Source organism: Nilaparvata lugens, chromosome 1 (assembly GCF_014356525.2).
Source record: "Nilaparvata lugens isolate BPH chromosome 1, ASM1435652v1, whole genome shotgun sequence".
NCBI lineage: Eukaryota > Metazoa > Arthropoda > Insecta > Hemiptera > Delphacidae > Nilaparvata > Nilaparvata lugens.
Genome location: NC_052504.1, coordinates 31,153,740 through 31,164,119, shown reverse-complemented (window position 1 = coordinate 31,164,119; position 10,380 = coordinate 31,153,740). Strand labels below are relative to the sequence as shown.

At 34.5% G+C, this 10,380-nt stretch overlaps 1 protein-coding gene across 1 annotated transcript; it reads left to right on the top strand.

The window, feature by feature from the left end:
- The first annotated feature begins 2,311 nt into the window (after window positions 1-2,311).
- On the top strand, window positions 2,312-10,214 carry LOC120350767 (zinc finger protein 239-like). The gene is made up of 2 exons (XM_039425541.1): window positions 2,312-3,101; window positions 6,429-10,214. Exons 1-2 carry the CDS (start codon window positions 2,948-2,950, stop codon window positions 7,289-7,291), a joined length of 1,017 nt encoding a protein of 338 aa, XP_039281475.1. The 5' UTR covers window positions 2,312-2,947; the 3' UTR covers window positions 7,292-10,214.
- The last annotated feature ends 166 nt before the right edge of the window (window positions 10,215-10,380 follow it).

Genomic DNA, 10,380 nt, shown 5'->3' with positions numbered 1-10,380 from the left:
AAAATCCTGTTAAATTTTAACCGAGATTAATTCACGAGAACCAATCAGAGAAGCCGTCTTATCAAAAAGGCCTTCTCTGATTGGTTATCGTGAGATTAATCCAGGTACCCCACGTTGCTGCTATTCTCGGACTTCCCTGTGCTCAATCTAAGACAGTTATTTATAAAAACAATTCTCACATATATAAGGAAAAATAAAATAAACCTATTTGCTAATATACAACACAATTATCAAACACGACTCAGGAACAACCATGGGTATTCAACACCTAGATTAATGCATGGAATAGAACTCAAATCACCATACTACCTAGCTCAAATTATCTATAGGAATTTGCCGGACGTCATCAGGAAGGCTGAGAATTGCAGCGACGTGGTGTATAAAAGTAGGTTGGTCGGGTGGCTTTTTGGCATAGGCTGGATTGGAACTGAGGAAATGCTCCATTCACCGTACATGTAGTATAACTTACCAGCTCAATTTAATTAAAATATAATGTTTTCGCTTCATTGCTGGTCTTAGGTTCCCTTGCTCTCCCACTTGTAATTTATAATCAACTCTGCTCTGCTATTGATCACGTATTTTTATGAATAAACTATAAACAGCAGTTACATTTACTTATATAGGTTGTATAGAACATGAAGTTAATAGTTCATAGCACGGATAAAGATACATGTTACTCTATTTTCATGCAAGAACTCTCCCCCATTCACAGACGTATAGTCTTCTTGGGGGAATTCCACGCCATCAATGTACTAGCATTAATGTAATAATGTATCATTTTTTTATTTCAATTGATGTATTCTATTTATAATTGAATTTATGAATTTTACATTTTTTTTGTAATGCAATGTGGAAAAATAAATTGATTTGATTTGATTATATCACGGTTAAAATTTAACCGGCTTTTGAACAACCGGGCCTGAATGTTTGAAATTTAGATCCTTTGAGTGTCCACAGCAAATAATAGAATAAAATGCGTCTAATGGGTGATTCTCATAGAGCATGCACTTATAACATTGTGAGAAATTTCAATCTGAGGACAATAAATTTAGTTAGTGATGATGGTTGAAGCTAGAAATGGGGTGCTTACAAAATACAAGGAGTATTGTTATCAGATGTACCTGGAAATCTATATGAGATAGAGTGCTCTACTTGGTCTCATGTCGGTTGGCAGTCTATTGTTTCTAGCAAGCGCATATTCAACTGCTTAGCATATGCTAAATGGGTGCCTATGTTTAACGCTCTACAGGATTTAAGCGAAAATACCTAGTCTCATGATTCTTTAAAAATAAATCCAACTAATTGTCTTCATTTTATGCGCAATATTTTTACGCAAATTATTAAAAACAATTGTTTTTCTAGATCAGTAACATTTTCATGTCATGAAAATTTGAATATGTAGATTTCGGTACCTCGTTTACAAGAGATCTTTGGCATCCTCAAACAATTCTCCTGATATTATCAAAGTTTCATCCTGATTATTAGTTTGTGAGAAACTGAGTTGGAAACGGAAAGGAACACTATTTACATATCAAGTCTGATTCTAATTAAATTCTATTTATCTTCTGAATGAGTAGATTCACATTAAAAGTTCAAAGGACAAAAATATGCGTAATTATCAGTTTTGTAGGATTAAACGTCTTTTTGGAGCAATCCTGGAAAGTTTTAAAAAATGTTCGAAGTTTAGGTAGTATTGTAGTCAAGTGGCCCTTCGCCGATAGGCAAAGCTATGTATAGATGACTATATTCGTAGACAAAAACCTAGGCAATCTTGAAAATGATTGTTATAATATTGTGTGTAATAGAGTTGTTCAGTATTTCAATTCACTATCCCCAACCGTTGATGCGAAGAAAAGTAAAATGGTACATTTTAGTTCAAGAAACAATGCATTTGATCTACAATTGTTCATTGAAAATGATTGTGCTATTAAAACTGATTCTGTCAAATTACTTGGCCTTCAGTTGGACTCTAAGCTTGTGTGTGATGAGCATGTTAATGCAATAGTTAATAGAGATGGACACGTTAAGCCGTCGGTCCCGGCAGCCTAAAAAGCAGTCGTTAGGTCATGTCAGAGGCCCTGAAATTGATCAGTTGCGGCCTGAAAACTCTGACACCAGACCTGAGCTAGCCAGGTCACTCGATATTATTATTATTTTTATTAGAGTGAGTAGAGATCTTTTTGTATCAAGAAATTCAGTAACACTTCTACCAATACATGTCTCTAGAATGATATACTTTGCTATGTTTTATCGCCCATGTAGCTTATGGGACAGAGCTGTGGGGGAGCACTGCTGATTCACTAATAAAAATTTCAAATTACCAAAGAGCAATTTGTGATTTGGCGGGGCTCAAGTTCAATGAGTCATGTAGAGAGGCATTTTGTTTATTTGGATATTCTAACTCTAATTTATATGTCCAAGCACAGAATACAATAATGCTGTATTCTGTGGTATAAGCTATTAATAATCACTCGCTTACAGTACAACCACATCTCAGAATTTGCCACAAACGCCGACTTCCACGATCACGATACGTGAGTTGGAAAAAAATTAGCTCTAAAACAGCTTAGACTCCGACCATATGAGAAAATGCCTTCTTACATTGGTGCAAAGCTTTATAATAACCTACCAATCGAGCTGCAGTCCGTAGCTAATACAAAAATTGAAAAAAAAGAAAAAATTAGAAAATTTTCTTGCTTCAAAAGCTTATAATAGTATAACTGATTTCTGTGATACAAGATGGAGGCATATTTTTATTCATAAATTATCCTATTACCTGCACTATTTTTAAGACAATGCTGTAGTGTACAGTACCTGCTTCCTCTGTATTTATTACATGTTTTTATGACGATATTCAACTGTTTGTTTTCTTTTAAAATGATGTGTTGAATAAATATATTATATTATCTCAAGTATAACAACAATTGATCTCTTCTTATAGTTACCAATGTCAATATTGCAGATGGCTACAGTTGCAGTTGATAGCAGCCAAGAACCAGCACCAGAGTGCAGCACTGCAAGCTCTTCAGCCAATGATGATTCCAGCCAACAACATCTAATCCCTGGCTACAATCTAATATTCATCAAAGAGGAAGAATATGGTGAGATTAATTTTATTTTTTCATTCAATTTTATGCATCTGATAACACTAATTATAATGATTGTATTATGAATGAATTATTATCTCTTTTTATCTCCATATTTTGGCTCAAACCCGCTCATAGCTGAAAGTTTTTGATCAGGTCACTCCCGTGTTTTTTGCCAAAAATTGTTGATTTAGCCAACTCGATTTTCAATTTTAAAATAATAGTTCTGTTTTACCCACGATCTTATTAATCTCAATTTGGTTTTTGTTATTTTATCCTTAATAAAGTCTTCCGGAATTTTATTTATTAGTTAATTACTCCGAAATTCAAATTGGTGTTTACTAGATGTTAATGAAGTAAAGTTAATACTGAAAGCATTTACTACTAGTTGGCCGTATATTATAAGGGATTGTGCGACGGGTAAATTGGTGTGTATTTTTATTAATAAAACGAATTAAATCTGTCACATAAGTTTGACGTAACGTTGGTAGATCCATCTCTTCAAATATAATCTGCTGGGATAGAGTCTGGGTCTTCTAAGCGCAGCTCTAATAATATGCTTTTGTATTATAAAGTTTTTTTTTAAATGAGTGTGATACGCTGCTCTGCTCCTCATATATATGCTCTTCCATTATATTATAATGGAAAAGTGAATGAGCATAAGCGTGTAGTAAATCGTTCTCAAAATATTCAAGTCTTTTAATTGGTTAATTCTGTAAAAAAATTGTTATTAAATATTTCAGTTTGAAGCATAGATTCTGAATGTGAATGTCCCATTTAATATGTTGATCCACGGAAACACCTAAATATTTCTATGCTATATGCAAAATTTCAAGTTAGTCATTTGAGTAGTTCAGACGTGATGATGCGTCAAACATAATTTTCCTATTCCGTACGAGTATAAGCCAGTTATTTCCTTTATTTTAGTACAGATAACTGAAGAAGACATAATACTTGAAACACTCACAGTATCATATTGATTTTTTCAATCGATTAGATCCTCCTCAATTTGAATCCGGCAGACTTTTGCTTTCCCAATTCCAAACAAAATACCTACAAATTCGTTTCACTCTTAATTTGTGTCTAATAGTACATTATAACTTGAGAATATAAATAATTACGGTAGTAATTTCATTGTGATCATGCTTTTCTAATGATGCAGCATGAAACCCATGTCCATTTCATTTATACTGGTTGTAGAATTTTACATAACACTACGTTCGGTCAATTACCTAAAGTTAAAGTCATTCAGGGTGGGTGAGAAGTCCGAGAACGGCTTAATATCTCATACACAAAGGTAATTTGAAGGTGGGTGTGATTGGGGATCATACTAAAAATGACCATCTGGGAGAGTTCTATCGATGGTGGGAAATTCAGCTTTTATTTAATTTTCGGATCGAAGCTGCTTTTTTGGACCTTCATTGACTGGGCTAAGGGTATTCGGAAGCTATCACACAGACAGACCTTCATGCGCTGACACACATGATATCAGCCAATGTACCTAGAATAATACATATATGTACTCTAGGTACCTTGATTTCAGCTAGTTAATATACCATTATGTAGAACATAATTTACAACTTTTACATCAACAAACTGATACGGGTTGAGATATCAATGTGCGTTTTTCGCCATTCATTTTCTCTTGGAACTCTGTATCGAAATCTTATATTAAAACCTTCTCATTTAAAAAAATGAGTTTGGATTCATATAAGGGACAAAAATGTTGAAGCGAAAGAGTAATTTTTCATTTCATATAGTAGGATCCATAATGAAACCTCCTGTCAAATTATACTTTCTTGTAAAAAATATTCAGATGAGTGGCGTAGCCTCAAAACTTACCTAGGGCTAGCTCTCCTGGCAAATCCAACCGCACAGTAATTTTAAAATCACCTTTCAAAAGTAAAAAACTTTGTAAATTATTAATACAGTAGTTAATACTTTCAATATCAGCATGGAACTATAAAACTAAATTCACCCTATTTGTGCTTCAAACAGCACAAACTTTACTCTTGCAAAGCACGGGTTACCTGCTACTGAAAAATTAAACAAACTTGTAAAAGGCTTTTACTAAAAGCAATAGCTTCAACAGATCGAACCAAAACTGGCAAAAACAAAATATAACCTCAAAAAATAACATTTCAAGCCAGCACTCAACTCGCATCGGCTTCAGTCGGCTGTTATCGCCAATATTCGGACGAATGTATGCGCTCCCAAGAGCGAAGCTGTCCGATTCACTGCAATGCAAAACGAACTACTCACCCGCCACCCCTCCTCCTTTCAGAATAACATTGTTATTATAGGCCGATAGTCTAGTGCTCAGCTTTGCGCTAGCTTTGCGTATAAGGCCTCATCGTGCCGCATCACACACTCCAATTTTGAGTTAAAACATGAAGCCACTACTGTTTTTACGAAACTTTCTACCTCTCTGAATAATATATGGATAGTGATAATTATTTCTTGAAACTAGTTGGGCTTTGCAGCTAACCTAGCTAGCATTGAGAATACGCTACTGATTCAGATGTTTTCATAAATTTCATTTTTTCTGGCGCAAATGTGCTAGAGAAGGCACTCCCTAGTCATTTTCGGGTAACAACCATGGAAGATGTCTCAATTTCTTGAGAAATTAGAGAATTTCTAATTTCATTATATGCTAATTTCTAATTTCTAATTTCATTATATACCAGCATATAATGAGGAACACAATGATGATAAGTCGATATCACAGGCAAACACCTCACAATCAAAATGACCGCCAAAATGTTCAGGGCTTTGTTATATTGCTTGTAGTTTGATAACCGTTCATGATTTTCACTGTTCTTTGCACCAAAATATTCGGAAAATCTTCCTCTAAAATAATTGTTATATAATGGTTTCCTCCAAAACGCATATTTAATTTGTTATAACCTTCTTAACCTTACAAACCCTGTTTTTCTTCATTTTCTTGAATTTTTCCTGTTATAGCCTAACTTTTTTGTGCAAGAGATACAGGTAAAAATTGAATCTATAGTAAAAAAAAAACACGAAAAAGTTATAACAGGAAGAAATTTAAAAAGATTTTGAGGTGTTTACCTGTGATATCAACTTATCATCATTGTGTTTCTCATTATTATACTAGTTGTAACGAAGAAATTGAGACATCTTCCACGGTTGTTACCCGAAAATGACCAGGGAGTGCCTTTTCTAGCACATTTGCGCCCGGACCATATAATTAAGGTAAGGCAAGAAACATAGTGTGAGTGTACCTCACCAGATTTTTATCATTGCTTTATTTTCTCTATTCTGCTTTAATCCTTTTATCCTTTAATCCTTTAATCCAATTCGCATTATTATTGTCTGCAGTTGAGCAAGAGGCAGAAGGAAGTTCAGTGGAGTATGAACCGGAGATGTGGCCTTCAAACTGCAGCACATCTGGAACTGTCAATGCAACAGAAGTGGGCGGAATGAATCAATCAAATGTTTCAATCTCTCCACTAGAAAGATGTACTGAGCAATCTGCGGCTGGGAAAAAGATGAAGCTCTACAGCTGTGCTGACTGCAACTACAAAGCCCCCGGGTTTCAAACTTTCAGGAGGCACATTAAAAAACACACTGGAGAAACTCTTTTCAGCTGCGAGTATTGTGACTATAAATGTGCTCAATCAAGTAATTTGAAATCACATATCAGAACACATACTGGAGAAACACCTTTTAGCTGCGAGTATTGTGGCTATAAATGTGCTCAATCAAGTACTTTGAAATCACATATTATCAGTAAACATACAGGAGAAACACCTTTTAGCTGCGAGTATTGTGACTATAAATGTGCTCAATCAAGTAATTTGAAATTACATATCAGAAAACATACTGGCGAAACACCTTTTAGTTGTGAGTATTGTGACTATAAATGTGCTCAATCAAGTAACTTGAAATTACACATCAGAACACATACAGGAGAAACACCTTTCAGCTGCAAGTTTTGTGACTATAAATGTGCTCATTCCAGTCATTTGAAGAGACATATCAGAACACATACAGGCGAAACACCTTTTAGCTGCGAGTATTGTGACTATAAATGTGCTCTATCAAGTACTTTGAAGAGACATATCAGAACACATACTGGAGAAAGACCTTTTAGCTGCGAGTATTGTGACTATAAATGTGCGCGTTCATGTAATTTGAAATTACATATCAGAACGCATAAAGCAGAAACAAATGCCAGCTGAAATTTTGAGACTTCACATGCACTTATTCAAATTCATGTAATTGTGTTTGGTAATAGGTAAAGTTTGTTCTGCTGCTGAAGTTCACCAATAAACGCTGATTTCCTGCTGAGACAACTAAGGCATTGTACCCTTCAGTCGGCTAGTGTTACCGCGGGTTCAAATCCCGATGGTAGGCATAGTCGTTTGATTATCTGATCAAATCACCCTCGAAATTAACATTACCCACGCACAAGCTGAAAGCTCATGTGGACATCATCCGCAATAAAATAACAAAATTATCAAGTCATTTGATAAATAGTTTGAATTTATCAGTCTGATATCTAACGTCTGATATCTGACGTCTTATCAGTCTGATATCTCAATATCTAACGTAGATATTGCTTGCTGTATAGCTTATGTATTTCTTTGTTATTTTTCTTGCATGTGAATTTCTTCTATTATTATTCCTTTTCAACTAATTTTGAATTGAATATTATAATTTCCCCCATAATATGAGGAAGAGAGAAAGTGAGTACTTCTTGAAAACAGTTTATTCTTAGGAGGTAGATCTCTGTAAAGTTTTATGTATTTTATCTTTTTCATTTTTCTATTTACCTTGCTCAATTATTAAATTATTTGATTGAAGTAAACTTTATCTGACAACTGCTTCATGCAATAGAAATAAAATTTCATGTTCTGGTAATTCAGGAAAATTAGCCTTGATGTACTGTGCAATATATATAGAATAGAATGACTACCTTTATTTTTCCTAGAGAGCGAAGTTAGGGCATAGTCGGCCCTCTCTTACACTCAATTACATAATTATTATATAGACTTTTTTCGATGGATATTATAGAAAGAATTTTTCTCGACGGTTCTATATGAATTTTGGGGCGCTGAATTCGAATCCGAAATTTGCTGACACGCCAGAGGGCGGCTTCACCCCCAAAACCCCCAAAATTTCGGACTTTTTTCGAATTTCTCATTCAATCTCTAAAACCTTGAGTTTCTCAAGAAAAATCATTCTTGACAAAATTGAAGAAAATAGAATTTCCAATAAATTGAGTAGTCGTGCAGGAGGACTCTACCGTGTTTCGTTCCGGACCTACGAATTTTCAAAAAGGGGTATTTTTTAAGGGTTTTTCAGAATTATGCTAACTCACCACTTTCACCCTATACAACTTGGATATTTCACTAGTATTGATGAAAAACCACACATCACGTGAAAGAGCAATTAATTCTGAACAGGATTACTTAGAAATTTTCAAATTTAGTAGAGGAGGAGGGGGGACACCCAAAAGTAGAAAACAAATCATTCAGTAAAAATACAATTTTTTATTATAATACCTTTTCAAGGCCTTCCTAACAGAAAAAACCCATATTTCGGCTGAAATCATCAGAAGAGGGTTATTTTCTATGAGAATCACCCGTTAGATACACTTAATTCCTTTAACAGTTTTGATCCTTGACGTATCCTTATGGGTGCCCCCCCACCCGGAAATAATGGAATTAAGTGTATCTAACGGGTGATTCTCATAGAAAATAACCCTCTTCTGATGATTTCAGCCGAAATATGTTTTTTTTTTTGCTTTCGGCCCAATCACTCCACAATAGATACAGTTAAGAAGGTTGTTGATTTGGTACTGGATGGTTTCGAACAAAAGCTTACTATAGGGTCTGTCATGGTAGATTTGAGTATAGCTTTTGAGTGTTTCACACTCCATTCTATGTACAGTCGACTCTCGATAATTTTAAAGGGACCTCAAAAAAGTTCAATTTAATGAGAGTTCAAATAAACAAGAGGGATGCTGGGAAAAATTCAAATAAACAAGAGTTGATTGAATCTTCACCTGCAAAATTTTATTTAGCATACAGAATGCTATCAGTGTACATTACACAAATTAACAGAAGATCAAGTTCCTAGTTTTCAAATTTATTAAAAATGTGCTCATGTTTATTTTCAAGGACATTTTCAAATTATTGCAAAACGTCTGTAATTTACTTTTGATTTAATAACTCGCATTTATCTTTGTCCAATGAATGTTCTATTATTGTCATAGCTGAGAAGAGGGTATCACTTGTGTTCATTGTGAAAGCGTAGGGTACAGAGAGCTGACCTCGTCTGGATTAGTGTCACCGGAGCTGATGATTGTTCCTCCTGTTCTTCTCTTTCTGCATCACAATCGTCATCTTGGGATTGAAAGTTCATGATTTCTGCATCGGTTAGCGCAACATAAGACATCAATATCATCATCTACTCGAACATAATCTTGAAAGGTTAACTGCTCACAGTCTGGTAAAATTTCCCATCTAGAGTCAGAATTTTCAACAATTGGTGCATCACTTTCAATTAACCTGAATCAACACTTTCTGAAACAGTTTTTAATGGTGATGGGGCTCACATTTTGCCAAGCCTTATGAATTGTAAGAATTGCAGTTAAAACTGTAATATTCACTTTCTCTCCTTTTCTCAGTGCTTTCCATTGTCATCGAAACAATTTCCCTGCGATACAGAATTTTAAAATCTTGAATGATGCCTTGATCCAATGGTTGTAGTTTTGATGTCTGGTAGAAAAAATCAGCCTCACATGATTCAATTGAGGTGGGTTGTTATGTACAGTACAATTATTGTCAAGAAACAGTAGAATTTTGTGATTTTATTCCATCGTTAATAGAAATCAGCCATTCAATGAATAACTCTGTCGTCATCCATGCTTTTCTATTCGACCAGTAAATAGTGGGAAGGGATTTTATTCCCTTGAAACAACGCGGTTTTGCAGACTTGCCAATGACAAGTGGCTTCAACTTTTGAGAACCGTCCATGTTACATGCTAAAAGCACTGTAATTCGGTTATTTCAAGTAACAGCCTTGAAACTGAACGAAATATGTTCGAAGAGTTACTTGAAAATTCAGAGAATGAAAGAATTATGATTTTGAAAAATGGGGCTGTTACTCTTTTACTCTAAATTCAGACAGAACCAAAATACTGTAATTAAATATAAAATGGATGGTAGGCCTAGAATCTTGAATTTTTATATTCTTTACAAGATTTTGATTTAAATTAGTCTTAATAAAAACTAATTCTTAAATTGTATTGCTGTTCAATAAT